Source organism: Aedes aegypti, chromosome 1 (assembly GCF_002204515.2).
Source record: "Aedes aegypti strain LVP_AGWG chromosome 1, AaegL5.0 Primary Assembly, whole genome shotgun sequence".
Classification (NCBI taxonomy): domain Eukaryota; kingdom Metazoa; phylum Arthropoda; class Insecta; order Diptera; family Culicidae; genus Aedes; species Aedes aegypti.
Window position 1 is genome coordinate 286819717 of NC_035107.1, and position 27099 is coordinate 286846815.

The following is a 27099-nucleotide window of genomic DNA, read 5'->3' on the forward strand; positions in this document are numbered from 1 at the left end:
CAGATTTTTCTTTCATTCTAAGTGTGTTGTTTGCTTTGGAGAACTCTTTACTTTCATGAAGAAAAGATCAAAAGATTAGAGATTGAGTTGAAATATCTTCAATTAGCTATATCAAAAACCGGGAAAATGTTGGCGATTGTACCGGGAAAACCGGGAAAAAAGCGGGAATTTCAAAATGAAAATATGGTGGCCACCCTGAAATAGGCTCACTGTTTCTCCGTCGAGAAAAGAAGAAGCCAAAACTCGTGTTTGCTAGAACTATGAATAAAATCGCTTAACACGATTCGAAGCATTGAAGCGAACCGATGCTACAGAAGGACGAAAAAGTCTTAAACTGTCTTTTAGTTGCTGTCAAAAGCTGACAACAAACGCAATGCGAAAACCTCTGCTGGCTACTATTACCGCTAGCAGAGAAGTTAATAATTGTTTTCATTTATGATGTTCTTCTTTCAGCATTGACTATTTCTTGAACTAATACTAAAGAGCTGATTTATCCTTCTTTAAGAATAAATTGTTCTTTGAAATTCATTAAAAATTCATGTTAACTATTATCTATCGTCAATTATTTTCAATTTCGGCCAAACGGCATTCGGCCAAATGGCATTCGGCCAAATGACCCTTTCGGCCAAATGGCGTTCGGCCAAACGGCATTCGGCCAAATGGCGTTCGGCCAAATGACCCGGAACCGATAAGAAGAGCGGGGATAGACACGAGTGGCACGATTTTCAGAAAGTCCGTTCAGTTACTTGGTTTTGCCGACGACATTGATATTGTTGCACGCAACTTTGAGACGATGGCGGACACGTACATCCGACTAAGGGCTGAAGCTAGGCGAATCGGACTGAACATCAATGTGTCAAAGACGAAGTACATGATAGCGAGGGGCTCAAGAGAAGACACGGCATGCCCCCCACCTCGAGTTCATATTGACGGTGATAAAATCGAGGTTGTCGAAGTATTCGTGTACTTGGGCTCACTGGTGACCGCTGACAACGACACCAGCAGAGAAATCCAGAGACGCATCGTTGCTGGAAATCGTGCCTACTTTGGACTCCGCAGAACGCTCCGATCGAGCAAAGTTCGCCATCGCACGAAGTTGACCATCTACAAGACGCTGATTAGACCGGTACTCCTCTATGGGAACGAAACATGGACCCTACGTGCAGAGGATCAACGCGCCCTTGGTGTTTTCGAACGGAAGGTGTTGCGGACCATCTACGGCGGAGTGCAGATGGAAGACGGAACGTGGAGAAGGCGGATGAACCATGAATTGCACCAGCTACTGGGAGAATCAATCATTGTCCACCTCGCAAAAATTGGGAGGCTGCGGTGGGCCGGGCATGTCACCAGAATGTCGGCTACCAACCCGGTGAAAATGGTTCTCGAAAACAATCCGACCGGCATAAGACGACGTGGTGCGCAGCGAGCAAGATGGGTCGATCAAGTTGAGGACGATCTGCGGACTCTTCGCAGAATGCGTGGCTGGCGACGGGCAGCCATGGACCGAATCGAATGGAGACGTCTCCTACGTACAGCAGAGGCCACTCAGGCCTTAGCCTGACTGGTAAGGTAAGTTAACGAAAACAGCATGCGACGGACACTTCTCGATTAACTTATGATCTCGCCCTAAAAGCCATTGGTAACCGAGTAAGTAGCTTGAGCAAAGTAACTGAGAACTAACTGTGGAAGTGCTCATAAGAACACTAAGCTGAGAAGCAGGGTCCGTCCCAGTTGGGAGGTAACGTCAAAAACCTACAGAAGTAGGCAAGTCGAAAACAACCCGCGGTAAATTTATGATACCTATTCTGCACCGTGGAACTTATTTGAAGGCATTTCGAAGCATTGACAAGCAATATGGAACATTATACTTCATTGGCAGAGCCTATACTAGTCTCGTTTGTAACTCCTTCAAGCACTCGTAGAAAATGCGATCTTCTTGATAGCTCGCTTCGTCGGATCCGTCCCCAGCCGTTCCGACCACGGTCCAAAAGTCCTGCCGGTCCTGTGGGAAATAGTTTTGCGCCACACTCCGGCAGAAAACGGCAATCGTCTTGTCGCACGATACCGACGCCTGCAATATGAACATGATAAGTAAGGAATATTAAGACTTGAATATCTTACCTTCAAGGAATGCAGGAAATCGCATTTCCCAGTGAGCGATTGTATCCGTCCGTACTGATCGCGCATGTGTCGTTTGAACGCGATCATGAAATCGAGCAGAGCCGATTGCTTATCCGACAGGAAGCCAACGGCTTCCGGTTCTACAGGGAAAACTGCTAGGACGAAGAGAAGATTTACGCCCTGTGAAATATAAATTGTCATTCATTGGGAATATATATATATATATATATATATATATATATATATATATATATATATATATATATATATATATATATATATATATATATATATATATATATATATATATATATATATATATATTATATATATATATATATATATATATATATATATATATATATATATATATATATATACATATATATATATATATATATATATATATATATATATATATATATATATATATATATATATATATATATATATATATATATATATATATATATATATATATATATATATATATATATATACATATATATATATATATATATATATATATATATATATATATATATATATATATATATATATATATATATATATATATATATATATCATGCAAGTATTATATCATAAACATTGCCATATTCTGAACGGTCTGTTTTTTTCATATTCTGAACATTATTCTTTTTATATGCGACATTGTAAACTGTGTCCAATTACATGATTCATTATAAAACGTAGAATCTAAAAGACAAGATTGAATTGCTTTTTCAACATTTAATCTAATTAATGTTAGTTTGCTGTCCATAATAAAAGGGATGGTAGCAGGTCTCTTTATAGAAACTTTGTCACTTTTTTTTATGCAAGTCTAAAAAGTCTTCTTTATTAAAATGGTATCTAAAGTATCTTTTTTTCTATTTTATTCTTGTAAATGGAACCTGGTACATAATTACAGAAGCTCCAGAAATACCTTCAACGATTTTTACGTGACTATGTCACAGTTTCTTCAGGCATGGCATTACCTACCTTGAGGAAATGCTTCAAGAATTTCTCTTCTAGAATACTTTCGGGAACTTAAACAGGGATATCTCCACGAATTCGTCCAGAAATTTCTCTAGCGATTTCTCAAGGGATACTTAAATGAATTTCTCAAATTTCGTACAAAATAAAATCAGCCCTTCAACGCTACTAGCCTTAATGATTTCTATATGAAATATGATATACTCTAATCAATTTCCCTAGTATTATCCCAAGATTCCCTCTACTCACTGTTTCACCAGTTTATTCATTTGTACAAGAATTCTTCCAAGAAAATCCACGTAGGTTTATACCAGAATTTTAACAGACATTCGTTTTATTCCAAAGAAACCCATTAAGAATCCCTCCTGAAGTTTTTACACCATTTTTTTCAGTTTTTCTTCTAATCATTTTGATAGAGATTGTTTATCGAGAATTCATTCAAAGTGTTTCCAGGATTATTCAAGAAAACATATAAATAATGAATTTGATTATCTTGAATGAAATTCTTGGAAAAATCAACTAGGAAGTCCGTGAAAAATCATAAATGAACTCCTGAAACAATATTCCGAGTAACATCTGGAAGAATCATTGGACAAGTACCTGGACCTGTTTTTGATGAATTCCTTGAGAAAATAATACTAAATATGCATACAGCAATACGAACTGTAGTTCTTGTCGTTATGTCACAAGAAAATCACCAAAACTGCTAGAAAACACTTATCCCCAAGTTTCGGTTTGGTTTCCTTTCGTTTTTTTTGTTTCCTGTATGGTCTCTTTTTGGTTTCTGTTTTGTCTCTTTTCGGGCTTTTCTGTCCAATCTCTGGTCCGGCATGAGGTCTCAAATATTCATATGTTTGAGAATCTCAGTCGCTACCAGTCTTGTACCTTATAATGAACAATGCGAGTCCACAATAAGGACCATTGATATGGCCATTCGAGCGCCTCCTATTCAAAGTCCATTTTCTGCAGGTTTACGTGAAACATTACAGAGAATTTCGAGAATTTTTTTGAAAACCTATGGCGACTTCCGTAAAATCATAAATCGAAATTCTTAAAAAGTGTCATGAAAAAGCTCAAGTTATGCTTAAAAATTAGTTCACATTAGTAAGACTTTTTGAAGATGGCATACAACACGCTTCAAATCTCTTTTAAAGGTAAACTATCTGAAATTCCCAAGGTTCTTGTCAATTTAAAAAAAAAAAAAAAATTTAATAAGACCTCATTATTGTGATTTATTAGTCATATATTGGTGACTAGCAACCAAGGAGTATATGCAGAATATATTCAAAATTTTCTTGATCAATTTCACTAAGATTTAAGAGTTTGTCGAATATTATTTTCTTAGCATCTTCAAGAATTTTAAGAATAGTTGTAAAAGTATCGCAAAAATTAGTGTAAAATATTGAAGGAAGTTTTATTTTTAGGTAATACTCAAAGAGATCAAAAGAAGACTTCAAAGAATATCTTACCAAGATACCCTCTAGAAGTTTAATTAAAAATTGCAAAAAGAATTAATTAGCAAATGTTGCAAATATTGAATACTTAAACAAAACAATGTAGTTGAAAAGCGGTTATCAGACTTTTTTGTTCGCAAAAAGCTTTTCATTCTGCTGGAATTTTTATTCCTATTTGTCAATTCGCCTGGGTTGAAGCTTAGCTATGCTTAAATGATAGTTAGTGTGAAAATTGACAGCAAAATCAAAGAGAGGCAGATAGAAAATAGTCATTAATGCATAAACTTTAGTTATTCTGTGGGTATTTTTATTTCTGAGTGTACGTATATCTCAAAATGCGGATAATTTCGAAACTAGAGCTGTTCATTAAAGTTGTTCTGGAGGTGGAGCGCTATCTGATCAGGGTGTCTACCACCTGAAAAACCTGAAATTATCAAGAAATTTTATTGAACCTGGAAAAAAAACCTAGAATTCTCAGGAAATTTCGATAACAATCAGGAAAATTTCTTTGATGCAGTAATTCATGGTAGAATATGTTTTCATCACAACAGATTCTCCAGAATTTGCTTCAGGAAATTCTCGAGTTGGAGTGCGTCACTAGCGCTAGTAGTTTGCTCAGGGATTGCTTTGAACTTTTTTTTCCAAACACTGTCCTAAGACTTCCTCCAGATATTTTTCCACTTATTTTTAACCGAATTAAACCAGTTGTTACTCTCTAGGAGGTCTTCAAATTTTTTGTCCAAGAAAACCCGCAAGATTTATTATTATTATTATTATTTTTTTTTTCAAATGTGATGGACTTTTTTCCAAGAAACCCAACTCCAAAGAATTTCTTTAAAAAATCCTCGACGAATTATTCGAAAACATTTATTAAGAACTTAACGAAGAATTCCTTAATTTCGACCCTGTGTTTCATCATTGAGTTCTTCTAGATTTTTTTTTCTAGGAATTTCTCCAAAATTTCATCCAATAATTAGAACTGCATTTCTTCCAAAATTTCTCAAACACACCCGTGGGATCTGCAAAAATTTATTTAAGGTTCCGTACTAAACAACATATTTTTTTCTAGAAAATCCTCCAATCATTCCTACAATTTTTTAAGGGATTCCGTCCGATGTTTTTCATGAAGCTCATTCAGAAAATTAGTTTCCTCTAGGGTCTATGAGTTCTTCAAATAACCCTTATTCATCAAGTATAGAACTTACAAAAGTTTCATCAGAGGTTACTTTGAAATTTGCTGTAGAAAGATCCACGATTTTTTGTTTTGAACATTTTCCCAAATTTCTGAAAAATGTCACATTCACATTACCATTGGTAAATGCCTGGAAAAAAATCTAGATGAAAACTTGGACAAACCTTCAAAGACTTTCTCGAGAAATCTTGAAGAATTACTGTAGGAATTCCTGCAGAAATCTCTGAGTAATGCCTAGAGTTATCCTTAGAGAAATTCCTAAAGCAAAATTCTTTGATGAATTCCTTAGAAAAGTACTCGAGGGATTCCATGGGAAATAAGAAAATAATCACTAGATGGACTCCTAAAGAGATTTAAGAGATGAGTCAGCCGCGGGCTGACATTCTCTCAAATAAAGAAATCTATCCTAACCTGATGAAATATTCGGAGTAATAATTGAATATTTGGGCAAATACCTGAAATAATTTCTGATGAAATTTCTTTTGAAAATACTACTGGATACTATTTGAGTTTTCCGAGTTTCCTTCACTGAAAGCAGGCCAAGAATTAACTTTTCATGATCTGTTTTCGCACGCTTTGCACTTGAAAGCTCCGTTTTGTTCACATTGTAGATCAGAGCTCTTACAAACGATATAAAAATGATAAAATCTAATTATCAAATACAATTCAGTTGAATAAACTTTAAGCTTTGATAATGTTTCAAATTCCGGACACTTTAATTTGTATGGGAAACATTTCACACGAAACGTTTCAATTTTCGCCGTTCGATAGTTCACACTTTCGAGGCTCGTTTTAATTAGCTTCTCCAATGAATATCTATGCAAGTTTATAATGCCCAACTGCCTTAGACGTCTCTTTAGTGGTTTGAGGATTTCAATTGATGATTTGACTTTTCTAATCATGATTTTCATGAGCTGTCCGGAATTCGAATCAGAGTGTCCGGAATATGAGGCAAAAGTGAGGAAGCATATTTTGTATGTTCTATGCAGAGTTATACTTCCTTGAGTCCTTAAGTGTCCGTAATATGAATCAAAACGGTATTTTTTGACTTGGAATTATTTTGTAAAACCTGGAAATATTAGGGAATTTGATTTCTGAAAACGAGTAAAAACTCAGCTGATGGTACCTCATTTAATTCAGAATTTGGCCAATAGGTGGCGCTAGTGGACATGAAACTTTTACTTTTGATTACAGATATCACATTAAAAGAGAAACCTCAAAATCTGAACCAAAAATATTAACATTTAGAGGTGGCGTAAGCGTCTTGAAGGTGAATTTTCTAGTTATAAAAAATGACCTTCAGTGAAGTAAACATAACTTTGTTATTTTTCAACCGATTTTGAAACTTTTAGCACCATTATCTTCCAAATTAAATTTATAAATTCTTTGTAGAACATCGATTTTGTCTGAAATCTAAACTTGTCTTAGTTACAAATACTTTTATCCCAATTTTTCCTCATTCTACTACAAAAATAATTTTTGTTTGACTATAACTTCATAAATACTCAAGCGATTCCGAATCTTTTTACAAGTTTTTGAAGCAAATTTAGTCATTTTCAAACTGTTCATACAACATTTTTTCTCAAAAATGGTTTTGACTAAGTTATTTAACAAAAACTACCCAAAAGCATGATTTTTTAATGAAAAAAAAAAAACAAAATTCTTTGGATTATTTCAGTTTTTTTTGCCAGAAATTGCATATTTTCTATTAAACTTAAATTTATAAAGCATCTTCCCTTAATTAAGAGTTGAATAGTGCAAATATTTTTTTAACATACGCAAACATATTTTTGTTTCAAAATTGTTGCAAAGTCCTTTCCAAAGGTTTAAAAAATGAGAAAAACCAGTTTCAGCTTTAGAGATAATATTTAACTGCCAAAATTAAAAATAACTGGCATTTTTCGTTAAAAAATCATGTTTTTGTGCAGTTTTTGCTGAATAACTTGGTCAAGACATTTTTTTAGTGAAATGTGATGTATGAAAGGTTTGAAAACAATTGAATTAGCTTTAAAAGCATGTTAAAAGATTTGTAATCGGTTGAGTAATCATGAAGTTATGGTCAAGCAAAGTTGATTTTTTTAGTAAAATGAGGAAAAATTTGGAATAAATTACTTTTAAATAAAACATGTTTTGATTTTAAACAAATTTGGTGTTCAACAAAGATTTCATAAATTTAATTTTGAAGGTATTGGTGCTAAAAGTTTTAAAATCCGATGAAGTTTTATAACCTAAAAATTCACCTTCAAGACGCTTGCGCAACCTCTAAATGTTAATATTTTCGGCTCAGATTTTGAGGTTTCTCTTTTAATGTGATTTTAATTCAGAAGAGCACACAAATTTTTGGTTTTGAGAACTTTTGAAAAATAAGCCACACTCTACTCAGGAGCTTGTCCACTTAGAAAAATGGCGTCTTCGCAAAGTTGTTTAGAAAGTGAAAGGCTATCATTGTTGGAGTTATTTCATTCAAAATTTCGCTTGTGAGCAAGAAATTTTACATGAAAATACTCACAATGCGCCATTTTTTAAGTGGTCAAGATTCTGAGAGATATCTGCAAAACAAAAGATTTACTCTCATTAGCGCAACCGGTTGACAAAATCTTGAAGAATAACATTCAAACAACTCTGCCGAAGACGCAATCTTTTTAAGTATTCAGGCTCTTGAGGTATCTGCAAAAAATGTTTCATGCTCACTGGCGCCACCTGGTGGCAAAATCTTGAATCAACTTGCTCGAACAATGATAGCCTTGACTTACTGAACAATTTTGCCGAAGAAGCCATCTTCTATGGAGTAATCAGGATACTAAGATATCTGCAAAACAAAAGTTTCACGCTCAGTGTGCATCGTACCTTCGTGCTGTGCGTACACGAATTCTCTCTGCTCTTGGAAGTTTTCTTAAAAACTACCTAAAGCAATAAAACAGTACTTTTCAGTGCTACAAAAACAGTACTTTTCAGTGCTAAAATTAAAAACGGTACTTTTCAGTGCTACTAAAACAGTACTTTTCAGTACTATTTTTTCTACTATTGATCCCTTTACGATCCTCCACGGGTCCAAAGTGCCTTCGATTTTTCGTTGGACCCGATGGCGAAAGCTAGCGGTGATAATCCTTCTTGGACACCGTCTTGGGAAAAAACCTTTCGAAGGTCACGTCTTCTTTCGTTTATTAATTAAACATGGTATCAACAACAAACAAAAGGAAGGGTGAATCTCTGAATTCACTACTTCCTTCCAAAAAAGTGGGTTTTAAAACTGTCACTACACGTGGCAAGAATGGAAGAAAGGACGCTTCCCCGGAATGCGAAGTTTCTTCCAAGGGTGAAATGAATAATTGTATCGAAATGAGCAATCAGTTCGATGCTCTAGACAAATTTTCCGAACACCAAATCGAAGCAGCCTCTAGCCCAGGCTCTTTGATTCAAGTGAGGAAGCAAAGAGTGCCGCCTATCGTGGTCAGTTGTTCCGAATTTGGGGGATTTAGGCAGGAGATCTTGAACTCCATTAGGGGAATCAAGGTTTCCTTCCAAATCGCAAAGAAAGGAGACTGTCGCGTTTTGCCGGAAACTCTTAAAGATCGTGAGCTTCTTCTCATGGTACAAAAAATTGTCGCATGGATGCTAAATGCATGATTTGCGGAGGTTCTTCTCACGCCAAAGACGTCTGTCCAGTGAAGGAAGATACCACCAAATTCATATGTTGTAATTGCGGGGCTAACCATAAGTCCAATTTTGGAATTGTCCTTCACGCAAAAAGGTCATTGAGGCTCGTGCCAGGCAGATGAAAGATAATATCCGTTACGATAACGGTCGTTTCCGGAATTTGCCTGGTAGAGTATCGAACAAAGCTCATTTTTCAGTTAACGATCGATTGATCATGAATCATACCCATCAAGAAGATCATAATCATGCTCATTCACAAACTAATTTTAATCCGTCGGGTAGCCGTTCGAATCTTTCAATTTCGAATGTATCTACCCACGGTAAATCCTTTGCCGATATCGTAGCAGGAAATTCGAACTCCTCCCCTGTTCGATCCATGGGTACACATTCTACTTGTTTCAAATCAAATGGAAAAAACCCTACCGCCACAGGTAACTCCGCTTCTTCGTCTACCGGAAATTCCAATGGGAAATCACATGACATGTCTGCCTCTGATTTTAATTTTCTAACTGAACAATTGAATCTAATGATTGATGCAATGTTCAAAGCCACCACTATGACTGAAGCAGTCCAAGTAGGTGTAAAATTTACAAATCAAATTGTTATTGGATTACATTTTCCTAATGGATCCAAATAATAATTTAAATATTTTAAATTGGAATGCTCGTTCTCTGAATGGTAAAGAGGACGAGCTGTTTAATTTTCTTACGGTTAATAACGTGCATATAGCAGTTATTACCGAAACGTATTTGAAACCTGGATCTAAACTCAAAAGAGATCCTAACTTTTTTGTTTATCGTAATGATCGACTTGATGGGGCATGTGGGGGAGTTGCAATCATCATTCATAGGCGTATAAAACATCAACTGTTTTCATCATTTGAAACTAAAGTTTTTGAAACTTTAGGTGTTTCTGTTGAAACACAGTTTGGTAAATATACTTTCATAGCTGCCTATTTGCCTTTTCAATGCTCTGGACAGCAAGTTAATTTGCTCCAAACTGACTTGCGTAAATTGACTCGCAATAAGTCAAAAATTTTTGTCATTGGTGACTTTAATGCCAAACATCGGTCATGGAATAATTCTCAAAGTAATTCCAACGGCAGAATTTTATTTGATGAATGCTCTTCAGGATATTTCTCAATTCAATACCCTGATAGCCCTACATGTTTTTCCTCTTCTAGAAATCCATCTACGATTGATTTGGTCTTAACCGACTCTAGTCATCTTTGTAGCCAACTGATTACTCATGCTGATTTTGATTCTGATCATGTCCCTGTTACATTTCAAATATCCCAAGAAGCGATTCTCAATCCTATCAGCTCCACTTTCAATTATTTACGAGCCGACTGGAATATGTATAAAACGTATGTTGACTCCAATCTTGATGTTAACATTTCTTTAGAAACTAAACTTGATATTGACAATGCTCTTGAAACTTTAACAAATTCCATTGTTGAAGCCCGGAGCATTGCAAAAATTTGAATCCGTGATTATAGACGATGATCTTAAACTCTTGATCCGTCTTAAAAACGTGAGGAGAAGGCAATTTCAACGCACTCGCGATCCTGCTATGAAAATTATATGGCAGGATTTGCAGAAAAAAATCAAGAAACGTTTTGCTCAATTAAGAAACATACATTTTGAAAATAAGATTTCTCAATTCAACCCTGGCTCTAAGCCCTTTTGGAAATTATCTAAAATCTTGAAAAAACCTCAGAAGCCAATACCGGCATTGAAAAAGGAAAACAAATTATTACTAACTAATTGCGAAAAAGCTCAAAAACTTGCTATGCAGTTTGAAAGTGCGCACAATTTTAATTTAGGACTTACTAGTCCAATTGAAAATGAAGTTACTCAGGAGTTCGAAAATATTCTCAATCAAGAGAACGTTTTCGAAAATGCCTGGGAGACTGATTTGGAAGAAGTGAGAACTATTATTAAAAATTCAAAAACATGAAAGCTCCTGGCGATGATGGAATTTTCTACATCCTCATCAAGAAACTTCCAGAAAGTAGCTTATCATTTTTAGTTTATATATTTAACAAATGTTTTCAATTAGCATATTTTCCTGACAAATGGAAAAATGCTAAGGTTGTTCCAATTTTAAAACCAGACAAAAATCCAGCAGAAGCTTCTAGCTATCGTCCAATCAGTTTGCTTTCCTCCATCAGTAAACTTTTTGAAAAGGTTATTTTGAACAGAATGATGGCCCACATCAACGAAAATTCAATTTTTGCCAATGAACAGTTCGGATTCCGCCATGGACATTCGACCACTCATCAACTTTTACGTGTAACAAATTTGATCCGTTCCAACAAATCTGAAGGCTATTCTACTGGTCTTGCTCTTCTAGACATAGAAAAAGCATTCGACAGTGTTTGGCATGAAGGTTTGATTGTAAAATTAAAAAACTTTAATTTTCCAACATACATTGTTAGAATAATTCAAAGTTATCTGTCAAATCGTACACTTCAGGTTAATTATCAGAACTCCAGATCTGAAAGACTTCCTGTAAGAGCTGGTGTTCCTCAAGGCAGCATTTTGGGACCAATATTATACAATATTTTCACATCTGACTTACCTGAGCTACCTCAGGGATGTCAAAAATCTTTGTTTGCGGATGACACAGGCCTCTCCGCCAAAGGACGAAGCCTGCGTGTCATCTGTAGTCGATTGCAAAAAAGTTTGGATATTTTTTCTTCATACTTGCAAAAATGGAAGATTTCTCCTAATGCTTCCAAAACTCAACTAATAATATTCCCACATAAACCAAAAGCTCTTTATTTGAAACCTTCAAGTAGACATGTTGTCACGATGAGAGGGGTTCCAATAAATTGGTCAGAGGGTCTGGGTCATTTGGCATAAAGCCATTTGGCATAAGGTCATTTGGCATAACGCCATTTGGCATAAAGGACATTTGGCATAACAGCCATTTGGCATAACGGTCATTTGGCATAATTTTGAACAATGTGAAAATAAAGGGTCATTTGGCATAACGGACATTTGGCATAATATCAAGCCATATGTAAAGTAAGAATCAATTGGCATAATATCAAACCATATGTGAAGTAAAGGTCATTTGGCATGTCGGACATTTGGCATAATATCAAACCATCTGAAAAGTAAGGGTTATTTAGTATTTATGATTTATTGGTATTTTATATTTTATTCAGATACTCCTTCTTCTATGTGAAAAAACTGTTGTAATAAATATTACGCAAAAGAAAAAGTCATGTTAGAAAGAAGGGCAAATTCCTATATAATAAAATAACGCGTCGAATCGCTATAGCAATAACCCTCGAAAGAATACCTTATGTTTAAAAGAAGGGTAAATCTCTAGATAAATATCATGACTAAACAGGATAACAGAAGATGAACTAGGGTGTCAATCAGTGACGCAATATTTCTTAATTTGAAATTAAAAACGAACCCGATCAAGCACTGCACACAGGTTCAGGAAGCTAGTTTAGGCGGACATGAGGTTTTCGTCTCGATTTATTGATTTTAGAGCCATAGTTGCTTCTGATAATATGTTCAGCATTTTCGGTTCCGGGTCATTTGGCCGAATGCCGTTCGGCCGAAATTGAAAACAAAAGTGAACTACTGTTAGCATGGATTTATAATGAATTTCAAAGAACTTATTCAGCTTATTCATGAAGAAAGTTACACCATCATTGATATACACATAATTAGCTTTTGAGTAGTAGCTCAAGAAACAGTTCGTGCTGAAAAAAGTACATCCTAAATGTAAGCACTTATTCACTTCTCTGCTAGCGGTGATAGCCACCTACAGATGTTTGTAGTTAGATTTTGACAGTAACCAAAAAGGTTTAACACTTTTTCGTCCTTCTGCTAGATCGGGTTGCTTTGATCCCTCGGATCGTACTAAGTAATATATGTCATAGCTCTAGCAACCACAAGTCTTGGTTTCTTTGACTTAAATATTCCCCGAGTAGTTTATTGCTATACGCAAGCAACGATGCAGAGTTCAGTTCACAAGTTGCAATCTTAAACTTGGAGGAGAATGACATCTCACCCAAGTTGAGGAAAAAAAATTGAATAAGACGTAAGGCATTCTGGGGTAATATGCACTCTTGAGGCAAAACAACCCCACGGTGCCTTTTATGAATATTTGTAAAACAATTGGAAAAGATTCGTCAAGGGCGGATAGGAGTGACCCACAACCAGTGCCGTAGCGTGCGGTTGGCCAGGTTGGCACCCGCCAAGGGCGCCAGCCTTAAGGGGGCGCCAACACACGTGACACAAATGGTAAAGTTTGAAAATACATATTGAATTCAAACACAATCTCTATGAATCACAATATGGATCCTGAAAGAAATTTTCATGAAATACTGAGCATGAATCTAACATAGTATTTGACTGGATTCAACCAAAAAATTGTCGAGATTCTCAAATAATCAAGGTCTTCTATATAAACTATGTGTGGTTATGATAGAACGCTTTGCGGTTCACCGACACTTTTGAACTTTTTAAACCATCTTGATGACATATTCAATCCAGGGTGTGGTTTTCTAAGAATTTAACTCCGGCCAAATCCGCACAGCATTCTGCGAATTATTCTTCCCAAATCAGTGGTACATTTTTAATAACACTTAAAAATATTGTACGCTAGCTGATAGCCATTTGATTTTACAAAAAAATGGAATCAGTAGGATTGATATACTCATTTTTGGTTTTCAGAAAGCTATAGATGACGTAACCCATCGTACCTTTCCTTAAAAATTCATTTAAAATTACTTTTTTAAATGATACTTTATGAAAATGTCTTGGCCAAGACAACGTGAATTGAAAAAAAATCTTTTTAGCACTATTTTTTTTATGAAAAATGATTTTTTTTATTTACGTTTTTAACACTTCAGTAGTCGTGCTGTTCTATTTTGTACAACACTGTTAAGAAAAGCTCGCAAGCCTTATACGGCAGCAGTGTGGTGAAAAGTGTAACACATAAGCGTATGGTTTTGGTTTTTTTTCTAGGTTGTACTATTAGTGTCATATGATATAAATATCGGATAAAGAAGCTTTTATTTTTTTAATCAATATTTTTAAAATGTTTAGAAGAATTTTTCTTCAAATAAACATTTTACTAAAATTGGCACCAAAAAATTGTTAGAACACCGATTTTCCATATTTGTTTCTTATTATATAAATTGTAATATTCTTGGGAATTTTTCAAATAACATTTAGGATAAATAGCAAAATATAGCATAGACTAAAAACACTCCAATTATTGCACATCCATAAGGAATACACGGGTTGTTCAATAATTGGCACGTTTTTAGTCTGCGTTTAGGCTCTGCCCACAACATGCGATTTTACAAATTCAACTTCCAGGAAAACGTCTAAATTTTTCTAAAATTTTCATAGAATCCCCAAAAAGTAGTTTTACTCCTGGGGTGCATATTACCCCTGATGCCCTTATTATAAGCTTTAACATCAATAACTATGAGAAATACTTCACTCTTGAAAGAACAGCCTATGATCAAAAGAAGGAAAAATCTCTTATGAAAATTTAGGCAAGTTTAATGCATATAATAGTTTTATCAGGACAACTACAAAGAACTTCCGATTATTTAAAGAAGGTAAAATTCCCAATTAAAATATAAGCTGAACTATTTTCAATAGTAATGAAACAAGTATAACTCGAATGAATAGTCTATGTGCAAAAGAAGGAAAAAATCTGATGAGATCAATAAAACACTTGAAACCTTATTATACCTTTGGTAATCCAGAGGCGAATTAACCGTCACCTCAGAGTCTTGACGCGATGTAAAGAGTTCACAACTTCGTCCTGAATTAACGGGTTGATTTTATCATTCTCTTAGAGCTCTTACAGAGCATATAAAATCAAATATAAAACGTGTATTTATATAGAAAGAAAAAGTGCATCGTTTTTTAGTTGTTTTTGATTAACTTGGAAGCTTCTGAAAGAAATTCACCATCTTTTTCTTTATCGGTATTTCGTCTATTAGTAAGCGATATCACCGGATTGGAAGTCAACATAAGTCGTATAAAATACATCTACAAAGTTTACAGTCCGATTGAATTCGGTGGTATGATTTAACCGGATTCTTCTGATGGATTCATATCGCACTTATTGGCTTCTTCGGCGGCTTGCCAGAGAAGAGAATAAATAAATTATTATAGAACAGATTCAGCTGTTACTAACATAAAACAGTAATAAAATGCTAAAATCTTCAATTTAAGTATGTACAGAAAATATATTGAAATTATGCCAAATGTCCGTTATGCCAAATGACCCTCATCTTTCACTTAGTTAAAAATTATGCCAAATGTCCGTTATGCCAAATGACCGTTATGCCAAATGTCCTTTATGCCAAATGGCGTTATGCCAAATGACCTTATGCCAAATGGCTTTATGCCAAATGGCCCGCTCCCTTGGTCAGATGAAGTTAAGTATCTAGGGCTCATGCTTGATAAGAATTTAACTTTCAAAAATCACATTGAGGGCATTCAAGCCAAATGTAATAAATATGTAAAATGTCTCTATCCCCTTATTAATAGAAAATCAAAACTTTGTCTTAAGAACAAGCTGTTGATATTCAAACAAATTTTCAGGCCAGCCATGTTGTATGCTGTACCAATATGGACTAGCTGTTGTAATACCAGGAAGAAAGCTCTGCAGAGAATTCAAAATAAAATTTTGAAAATGATTCTGAGGCTTCCTCCCTGGTATAGTACCAATGAGTTACATAGAATATCCAATGTTGAAACATTGGAACAAATGTCAAATACTATCATTAATAATTTCAGGCAAAAATCGTTACAATCTTCTATTGCCACGATTAATGCGTTATATGTTTAGGTTAAGTTAGGTTAAGTATATTAAAAACATTTTTTTTCTCTTATAAGCAGGTGACATCAACTCACCTGTAAAAAAAAACTGAACTGCTACGGCACCACTGAACTGCTACTAGCACCACCTGACGACAAAATCAAATCTCATGGCTCAAATAAAGAAAGACCTTAACTTACTGAACAACTTTGCCGAAGACGCCATCTTTCTAAGTGAGCAGGCTTCTGAGATATTTACAAAACAAAAATTTCATGCACACTAGCGCCGCCTGGTGGCGGATCACCGCATGTCAGTCCTTGATCTTTTAAACAACTTTGTCGAAGATGATTTTCCTATAGCTTTTCATTCTATACGTTTATTTAGATACCATTTTCCCAAAAACCGTTCTCCAGAATCTCATGTCCCAGAATGCACCATTCTCCCAGAAAACCAATCTCCAGGATGTACCATTCCCTAAAAAGCTATATAGAGAATACAATGTAGAGATATACCCTTCTTTCTGTAAAGTTTAAAAAAGAATATGTTGTAATGATCATTTAACATAACTAGAAATCCATCATATTTATTAACCTTCTTTTCGAACAGACTGCAAAAATGAATGTTTTGAACTTTCTTAGATTTGACTGAAAGAAGAGATTATTATTATATTGTGCAAAATAGTAAATTCATAGTTTATATAAAAATATTGATTCATTCAGAGAAATGTTATAGAATCGTATTTTTCTGCAAGTTAAGTTTATAGTCGTTTTCGTTGTCTCGTATGCCTGTTATAAAAGTATCGATATTTTGTGTTCCAGTCAGCGAAGTTTTGCCCCACACAAGTTTCGAATGTTTGCATCACCGGTAGGGCAAACGTTTGTTTAAGACTATCAATTTTGAAACTGTTATAACTAAACTTGTAGTAAATATTGAAGGTTCACTGCGTGGTATTTATTTCTTTTTAACTGTTATAGTTTTTCTGGAAATATTGATTATTCGTATAGTCGAATTCTTACCGCACTTACTCTTAGGTTATAAAAAATCGATTTTTTCAACCGTTCAGAATATGGTACATGTACGGTACCGGTAACTTTCAGAGATAATAATTTACTCACGTGCATATATTTCCCGCACTCGCGAGTCCCACCGCAAGCTTTCTCCAGTTCGAACGGAAGCATCGCGATCAATCGCTTGTGCCACCGATAGAAGCGACGATTGCGGAACTCCAGCGCGCAGTACTTCCGCAACTGTTCCAGCACCGGTTCGTACAGATGGCACTTGCTGTCCAGCGCCTGGACGTCATCCAGATCGTCGATGACGAAATTCGTCAGGTCCAGCGATAGAAGCTTCAGCAGGTACAAGATGAGTATGGACGATAGGGCGAGGTTCGATTCGAAGGATAGTGCTTCTAGCAGAGCTTCGATCACGTCGTCCACTTTGGACCACTCGCTGAAATCGGTCTGTTCCAGGGCTGTCATTTTGACATACTGGAACAGGCAAGTCCAAAGCTCCCGAAGAAAAAGTTCACTCTTAGCTTTGGCGCTCAATCGGAAGGAGTGCTGGAATACGACTTCGTGGATGTTGCTCTCCTTGAGCATCTTTCGGTGGCGACCGCTCAACAGAACGTTGAATAATCGCAATCCAAGAATTTCGTACTCTGGATCATGGAATTCAACCAGAGATATCCCTATCGATAGGACGAAAGACGCTACTGCTTGGGGCAACTCGCTCGGTTTTTCCAGCATGTTCCCATACAGGAACTCGCAAACTCTGACGAAGCCAACGACGTCTCCCGGATGGTACATCCACTCCTTCCCTTGAAGAACCTTTTGGTAATGGTCCCAAACTCTTTTGAACACCTTCGCACTACCTTCTCCCATCAAAACTCTTTCCAACTGTCCATTCTGATACAAGTCGGCCAACCGTTCCCGATAGGCCACACTCGTAGTCTGAAAATCATACATCTCCCCGGGAATGTAAATCTGCTCGACCGCCATCAGCACCAGATTCGTCCGAAACTCCAAATTGTCCTGATTGAACTCATCGTGCCCCAGCAGCTGGTTCTCGTACCGGGCCAACAGATCGAACACTTTCGGCAGGGTTTCATCGAGAATGGCCAAAAAGGCGCGGAACGTTTCCGGCTTAAGTTGGGCCTCGTCGATGCTGTGGGTCAACCGGGGCAGCTTGCAACACTTGATAAGACCGGTGGCACGTTCCAGCAGAAGGGCGTTTTCGTCATCCATGGGGCCTGAAGTTGCAGTCTGGAATGGAACGAGGAAAAGAATCGGTTGTTAGTGGGTAGGGAATGGTCATTTGATGATAAGGACACGTGTTCAAGGGACCATGTTGGGAAGTTTGTTCAAAATTATTTGGTGTGACCCACATTCCGAGATTAATAACAATCTTAGTGTTCTGAGTCAATCTGAAAAGAGATAAGGCTGTACTGAAAACAAGGAATGGTTGATTAATCAAGCGTGTGTAACACGTTGATGAAATAACCTTTATTGGTCTTCCAAATTAAGTCATCGCTGTCGATTGCATTTTAATCTTTAATCTTCATTGGCATAATTGATGTGACGGTTGGTGGGCACGACATATTTTCGAACGTCGATTGTTTTACGACGCAGTGATATCAGACAACGCAATGAATCGATCACATTGGTAGGTAGGTAACTGCTTCCATAACTTGTTTCTTAGTTATGAAAAGCTTATGAAATTTAAAGCAGCCTGAAAATAAGTTCGGAGATCTGGGACTTCTCGCTTGTTTAGATTGCTCCAGAGACTACTCCAGGGATTTTTCCAGAAATGTGTAAGGCTTAAAAAATTATCTATATAGTCAAGCAGTAATTTTTCCATGAATTTTCCCATAATTTTCTATGCTTAAAATAGAGACTGAACATCAATCAAAAAAAGACCATTAGAAATCAAGAAAACAAAAACAATCCAAATAGGATTTAGGAAATTGAATTTCAATAAGAGTTTTTCAGGAAATCCGGCCAGGCTTTATTTTATGGATATTTTTTTTCAGGGAATTACAAGTATTATGGCTTACATTACGGTATGCCTAGAAAAAGATTTTTTCAGGAAATTTAATTAGAAACTAATGCAAGTATTACATATCTAAAGAATTCATTTGGGCTTATTCTACGAGTGAGGTGAGGTGAGAAATCTCGGTCTCGTATAGTGAGGTAACAATATTCGGCTCGAATGAGGCAAGTCTCCGTTTGATTTCGAGTATTGTCATCTCGTTATACGAAACCGAGATTTCTCACTTCACCCGACTTGTAAAATAAGCCATTGATTTTTCAATGGCCTTTTTAAGGAATTCATCCAGAAATTAGTTCAAGATACCTTCAAGAATTCAGGAATTCCCTCAAAGATTTTTCACAAATTTGTCAAGAAAATTCTGGAGTTGATTCAATGATTCTTCTATGTATTTCGCTTCGTTCAAGATTCCGTTTAGGTCATTTTTAAGAACTCAAGCAATAATTTCTCCAGAGATGCCGTCATTGATTTCTCAGGATTTCATCTAGAATTGTGGGTCAAGTTTTCTAAGATCTCAACTTACAGTTTCGTTTAGAATTTACTTCATCCAGAGATTGCTCCTATGATTTGTTCTGAAAGTCCAGCAGAAATTCTTTGACAAGTTCCACGAAGATTGTTTTACTTCTCAAATAATTTATCCAGAAATTTCCAAATCGGGAGGGGGAGGGGGGTCTTTCAAGGGGCAAAATACCCAAGTGCTCTATGCTCTTGAATGATCTTGAAAAACCATGAAAGTTGACGAAGATACTCAGTAATTCACACATTTGCATGATTTTACTATCAGCATGCTAAAATTAACATTTTTTCATACGCATCATTTTACCAGAAATTCGATGTTTTCAACGTGCGCATCGTATCTTCGTGCTGTGCGTACACGAACTCTCTCTGCTCTTGGAAGTTTTCTTAAAAACTACCTAAAGCAATAAAACAGTACAGTGCTACATAAACAGTACTTTTCAGTACTATTTTTCTACTATTAATCCCTTTACGATCCTTGTTTAGACCCGTGCCTTCGATTTTTCGTTGGACCCGTTGGCGAAAGCTAGCGGTGGTAATTCTTCTTGGACACCGTTTTGGGAAAAAACCTCTTAGGAGGTCACGTCTTCTTCCGTTTATTAACTTAACATGGTATCAACAACAAACAAAAGGAAGGGTGAATCTCTGAATTCACAACTTCCTTCCAAAAAAGTGGGATGTAAAACTGTCACTAAACGTGGCAAGAATGGAAAAAGGGACGTTTCTCCGGAATGCGAACTTTCTTCCAAGGGTGAAATGAATAATTGTATCGAAATGAGCAATCAGTTCGATGCTCTAGACAAATTTTCCGAACACCAAATCAAAACAGCTTCTAGCCCAGGCTCTTTGATTCAAGTGAGGAAGCAAAGAGTGCCGCTTATCGTGATCAGATGTTCCGAATTTGGGGGATTTTCCTCAGTCCAAGTAATCATTATGAAAAAGAGAACCCAATCTGGCATTGTTCGGAAAAAGCTTTCTCAAGAATATTATTTAGTTCACTTTAACTAAAAAGAACTAAATAATATAAAAGATTTAGAAAAAGCAAAACTTATGTTCGATGTCCGTGTGACATGGGAACATTTCCAGAAACCTGGAGGAAATTACCAGAACCCCACTCAGTGCCGTCGCACAATGGTCCGAGGGCGGCCAAAACCTCAAAATTCAAATTTATTTTATCCGAACAGTAATATTTTTCTTGACTTCCTCAACACTTCTGTTATTCAAATCCAAAGTTTGAAGCAGTTTCATTGGAGTTTGACTTTTATATAGCTCCTTGAGTGAACCATGGACATGATTTTTCAAGATAATCAATATTTACGATCCACTTTTCACAAGCTATTTATGAATTTAAAGAGAGCTCAAGCCGCAATGGTGTCTTCAGAGAAGTTGTTTGTATATACATATAGCATACCTGAGTTGAATAAAAATTTTCATTATATTCATACAAAGTGAATAAAAGTTAAAATTGTTCAAAAAACATATTATTTTTAATAAAAGTACCCTAAGACATTAGTAGCCCGCGAATGCCCGCGATGAGAACAAGTTCATTCGAAAGCTAAAAACAAGAGCTTTCAAGTAGGGTACAAATTATTTTGCGAAAACTTGCGATAGACCACTTTCAACGCGTTTGAAGGTGTACGGAGTGCAATTCTAATTAAATAATAATAAACCTGTAATACACTAGCACGTGCATTGCAATCGCAGTAGCCATGAATTGCATCCCGTCCCGAGAAGAAACGAAAAACTCACTCCAATCTTCTCCTTCTTCTTTTTATCTCTGGCGTTACGTCCCAACTGGGAGAAAGCCTGCTTTTAAGCAGGCAGGTGTTATTATGACCACTTCCGCAGTTATTAACTAAGGACTTTCTTGGCCGATTGACCATTTTTGCATGTGTATATTGTTTTTCAGGTACGGTGATACTTTATGCTCTGGCAAGTCAAGAAAATTTACTTTACCAAAAGACCCTCGACTGGTGGGATTCGAACCCACGATTCTCAGGTTAGTCTAGCTGAATAGCTGCGCGTTTACGGTTGGACTCTCTGAGCCCCTATGTACGCAATATTTTGGTGTTATACCTTAATTAAATATTGTCTTTACCTTTATTTGATATTATTAGGATATTGAACTACCTTGAATTTAACTTTAAGCTGTCACTAAATAAAATAACACAAATTATGGTTGAACGAAACTATTTCCTTCGACATCCAGCCTCTAGATAAAATGAAACAAATTGGAAAAATCTTTCCCTACGTGGACTTGCTTTAGCTGTTAAAACAAGTATGATAACAGACTGAAGCTAAAGACATGACAATCATGCTGAAACTGATTAAATGGATGATACTTGCATAAAGTTAGGGTTAGATCTGAGATATTAATGGAAATGTTGTGCATGAAATTTTTACATTTTTTTTTTTTCAGACGTCACATGAATTTCAACATATATTTTTGAGTGGTTTTTCCAATCACGAGTTCATCGTAGTTTTTTTTTACAAATTTGGTGGTCATTAAAACGAGATGAACATATTTACTTATGATGGTTTTTGTGTAGAGCTTCCATATCTTTGGATGAATAATTAATATTTTTGTCAAAAATTGCGCTTTAGTTTAGTTGTTTTTACTATTGGAGTTGTGCATGGAAAAAATACTTGAAAATATACAGTCATCTCTCCCTTACTCGATATTCTGTATCTCGATATTTCCCCTAACTCGATGGAATGCGCGGTCCCTTCAATCTAGCATGCTTTGATACCTCTGTAAGTCGTTACCTCTCTAACTCGATGTTCCCTAACTCGATGCTACCTGTTTCAGTTTTCCAAGTAACTCGATATTTTCATGAAAAGTTCCAAATGTCCTCCAAACGTTAATAAATTTAATGAATTTGAATATTATGATTATATTGATAGTAAAATTAAGGTTTATTGCCAATTTCTAGGAGTTTAAATTTTCAATTTTTGCTGATCGGTAAAAAAAATCACATAGGTAAATGTGGTAAAATTGTATTGTTTTTCACGTTAAAATAACTATTTTGAATGTATCTTGTTAAAAGTAATAAAAAGTTTGAAATTTGAAAAATATGTGTTCTGTATCTCGGTACCTCCCTAACTCGATGGTCCCTTCAATATCGAGTAAGGGAGAGTTAACTGTATGTTGAAATTCAAGTAATGCCTGGCATGCTGTGAAATTTCATTTCAATCCGTCAATAAATAACTGCGAACCAGCCTGCCTAAGTTGACCATTTTGTATGGAAGATTGGAAAAGTTGAAAATGTATCGTCCAAACCTGAATATTCTAATTATCAGTCTAAAACAAGAAAAAATCGAAAATGAAAGTCCATAATAGTTCTATATGGCATAAAATATGTCAAATACATGATTTCAGCTATTTTAAAGAGAGTTTGAGGTTTTGTCCGACATTTGTTCTAGATCGAACCACTGTGCGTCGGTGCCAAAAGTGGAGTCATGGTACAAAAAATTGTCGCATGGATGCTAAATGTATGCTTTGTGGAGGTTCTTCTCACGCTAAGGACGTCTGTCCAGTGAAGGAAGATACCACCAAGTTCATATGCTCTAATTGTGGGGCTAATCATAAGTCAAATTTTTGGAATTGCCCTTCACGCAAAAGAGTCATTGAGACTCGTGCCAGGCAGATGAAGGATAATATCCGTTATGATAACGGTTCGTTTCCGGAATTTGCCTGGTAGAGTATCGAACAATGCTCATTTTTCAGTTAACGATCGCTTGATTATGAATCATACTCATCAGGAAGATCATAATCATGCTCATTCACAAACTAATTTTAATCCGTCGGGTAGCCGTTCGAATCTTTCAATTTCGAATGTATCTACCCACGGTAAATCCTTTGCCGATATCGTAGCAGGATATTTGAACTCCTCCCCTATTCGTACTAGGAGTACCCATTCTACTTGTTTCAAATTAAATGGAAAAAACCCTGCCGTTTGAAAGTGCGCACAATTTTAATTTAGGACTTACTAGTCCAATTGAAAATCAAGTTACTCAGGACTTCGAAAATATTCTCAATCAAGGGAACGTTTTCGAAAATGCCTGGGAGACTGATTTGGAAGAAGTGAGAACTATTATTAAAAAATTCAAAAATATGAAAGCTCGATGATGGAATTTTCTACATCCTCATCAAGAAACTTCCAGAAAGTAGCTTATCATTTTTAGTTGATATATTTAACAAATGTTTTCAATTAGCATATTTTCCTGACAAATGGAAAAATGCTAAGGTTGTTCCAATTTTAAAACCAGAAAAAAATCCTGCTTCTAGCTATCGTCCAATCAGTTTGCTATCCTCCATCAGTAAACTTTTTGAAAAGGTTGTTTTGAACAGAATGATGGCCCAAATCAACGAAAATTCAATTTTTGCCAATGAACAGTTCGGATTCCGCCATGGACATTCGACCACTCATCAACTTTTACGTGTAACAAATTTGATCCGTTCCAACAAATCTGAAGGCTATTCTACTGGTCTTGCTCTTCTAGACATAGAAAAAGCATTCGACAGTGTTTGGCATGAAGGTTTGATTGTAAAATTAAAAAACTTCAATTTTTCAACATACATTGTTAGAATAATTCAAAGTTATCTGTCAAATCGTACACTTCAGGTTAATTATCAGAACTCCAGATCTGAAAGACTTCCTGTAAGAGCTGGTGTTCTCCAAGTCAGCATTTTGGGACCAATATTATACAATATTTTCACATCTGACTTACCTGAGTTACCTCAGGGATGTCAAAAATCCTTGTTTGCGGATGACACAGGCCTCTCCGCCAAAGGACGAAGCCTGCGTGTTATCTGTAGTCGATTGCAAAAAAGTTTGTATATTTTTTCTTCATACTTGCAAAAATGGAAGATTTCTCCTAATGCTTCCAAAACTCAACTAATAATATTCCCACATAAACCAAAAGCTCTTTATTTGAAACCTTCAAGTAGACATGTTGTCACGATGAGAGGGGTTCCAATAAATTGGTCAGATGAAGTTAAGTATCTAGGGCTCATGCTAGATAAGAATTTAACTTTCAAAAATCACATTGAGGGCATTCAAGCCAAATGTAATGTGGTGCCTACCAGCCTTACTGTTTCTTTTAGTCGCAAGATCAGCATAAATACGCACAGTCCAAAGTATCAACGATCGGACGATTGCAATTATGCTGACGGCAGCGAAAAGAGTCACGTAGCTGCCAACCACACTCGAGTAAGTTAAATAAACATATTTTTCAATTCGTTCATTCTTAACGAGACTGTACTAGCGAGTGGTTCTTATTCTGAGATATCACCACGCCAGCGGGAGTAGTGAAGAGTCCCCACACAAAGTGCAGTGCTAAGCACATCAGTAATAAATATGTAAAATGTCTCTATCTCCTTATTAATAGAATATCAAAGCTTTGTCTTAAGAACAAGCTTTTGATATTCAAACAAATTTTCAGGCCAGCCATGTTGTATGCTGTACCAATATGGACTAGCTGTTGTAATACCAGGAAGAAAGCTCTTCAGAGAATTCAAAATAAAATTTTGAAAATGATTCTGAAGCTTCCTCCCTGGTATAGTACCAATGAGTTACATAGAATATCCAATGTTGAAACATTGGAACAAATGTCAAATAAAATAACTAATAATTTCAGGCAAAAATCGTTACAATCTTCTATTGCCACGATTAATGCGTTATATGTTTAGGTTAAGTTAGGTCTATTAAAAACTTTTTTTTTCTCTTATAAGCAAGTGAAATCAACTCACCTGAAAAAAATCTGAACTGCTACGGCAAATGAAATGTAATATGTTGTTAACAAAATGTTAATTAAATCTTAAATTTGATTTACCAAATTAGGATGATAGTGTTGTCTAATAACACAGAACACCTAGATATAAGAAATGAATGAAATGTTTGGAATGATACTAATAAAAAAATTAAAAAAAAAAAATAACTAGTTCACCATATTTTTTTCTACTGACCTAATCATCACTGCCCTTCTATGCCTACTTGTCCCAAGATCTAGGTAATCTTTACTGACCGCGGGACAAATATGCGTAGGGTTACCATCCGTCCTGATTTAGCAGGACATGTCCTGATTTTGAGTTTCTTTTGATGCGTCCTGATTTATTTTTCATTTTTTAAGATTTGTCCTGCTTTTCAGCACAGAGTAGCAACTATAAGATTTCCTATCTTTGTTTCAATATTTTGATGCATCCCAAAGAGGTATTTCCTCTGGCACGCAGCACAACGCAGACTGGCATAAGGTGCTGTCTAATCAAAGTTTCTGGAGAGATCCTTTACGAATGTTTTGGAGAATCGTGTAGAAAAAACTGTAGGATTCCAAAGAAAATCATTGACGGATTTCTCCTAAAAATTTTGATTAATTTTTTGTAGAGCTCTTCATGAATTCCTGGCAAGATCCTTAGCGATTTTTTACGAGACCTTCATGAAAACTTAACGGAAGCTTCTTTATGAAATTCTTAAAAAGATTCTTAGCATTCTCTCTGCATAACTACGATTCGAGGAATGCTACTTTTATTTCCTGGCATTATTATGTCTTATAAATCTCCCGAAAGGTTCTCGGTGGATTTTTCTTGTGGAGTTTGTGAGTGTTTCTAGAAAACCTCGAACAAATTTCTTCTGGAATAAACCCTTATGGATTTACTTGGAAAAGCTGTTAGAGTAACTATTGGAAAAATGAGGGGGAAATCTCTGAAGGAAACCCTGGAATAGCGTTTAAGAAAATTTTTAGAAAAATCCTTGTGGAAATTGCTGAATAGGTATTACGTATCCATATTCACTGCAAAGAAGAGGAAAATAGTGACTTTATGACCATTTTGGCAAAAAAGGCTTTAGTGACCTTTCATTAAAAATAGATACTTTTAAGAGATTTTTATTAAAATAGAGACCAAGTCTCTAAAAAGAGACCTACCACCAGTCGTGCAGCATTCAATCGGTAATTTCTCTAAGGATATTTAAAGAAATCACTTCAGAGATTCTTCAGGAAATATTAAGAATACTTGCAGGCATTCTTTCAGAAATTTCTTGATAAATGTGTCCTAGATCTCTTCCTGGAATATCCCTCTAACATAATACAGTGATTCATCTAAGGTTTTTCTGATTATTTTCTCCAGAATTTTTGTTCAGGATTTCTCTTCACAAAATAAGTTCTTTAAAGATCTGCTGAGGAATTATTCCAGAACATCGTTCAGATATTCCTTAAAAAATATCCAAAGGCAGCACATGAAAAAAAATTACAGGAATTCATCCAAGGATATCTTCACCAATCTCTCCATGGAACTCAATACATTTTTTT

At 35.7% G+C, this 27099-nt stretch overlaps 1 protein-coding gene across 3 annotated transcripts in view; it reads right to left on the bottom strand.

The window, feature by feature from the left end:
• Window positions 1-1862: 1862 nt before the first annotated feature.
• The window catches only part of LOC5564378, a 136108-nt gene continuing 110871 nt past the window's right edge, over window positions 1863-27099 (bottom strand). For all 3 annotated transcript variants that reach the window (XM_021838088.1, XM_021838087.1, XM_001648674.2), the window contains 3 exons: window positions 17349-18494; window positions 2122-2301; window positions 1863-2071 (listed from right to left, as the gene is read on the bottom strand). In XM_021838088.1, the coding sequence (XP_021693780.1) occupies window positions 1883-2071; window positions 2122-2301; window positions 17349-18476 (1497 nt within the window). In that variant the 5' untranslated portion in view covers window positions 18477-18494 and the 3' untranslated portion in view covers window positions 1863-1882. The remainder of the gene's footprint in view (window positions 2072-2121; window positions 2302-17348; window positions 18495-27099) is intronic.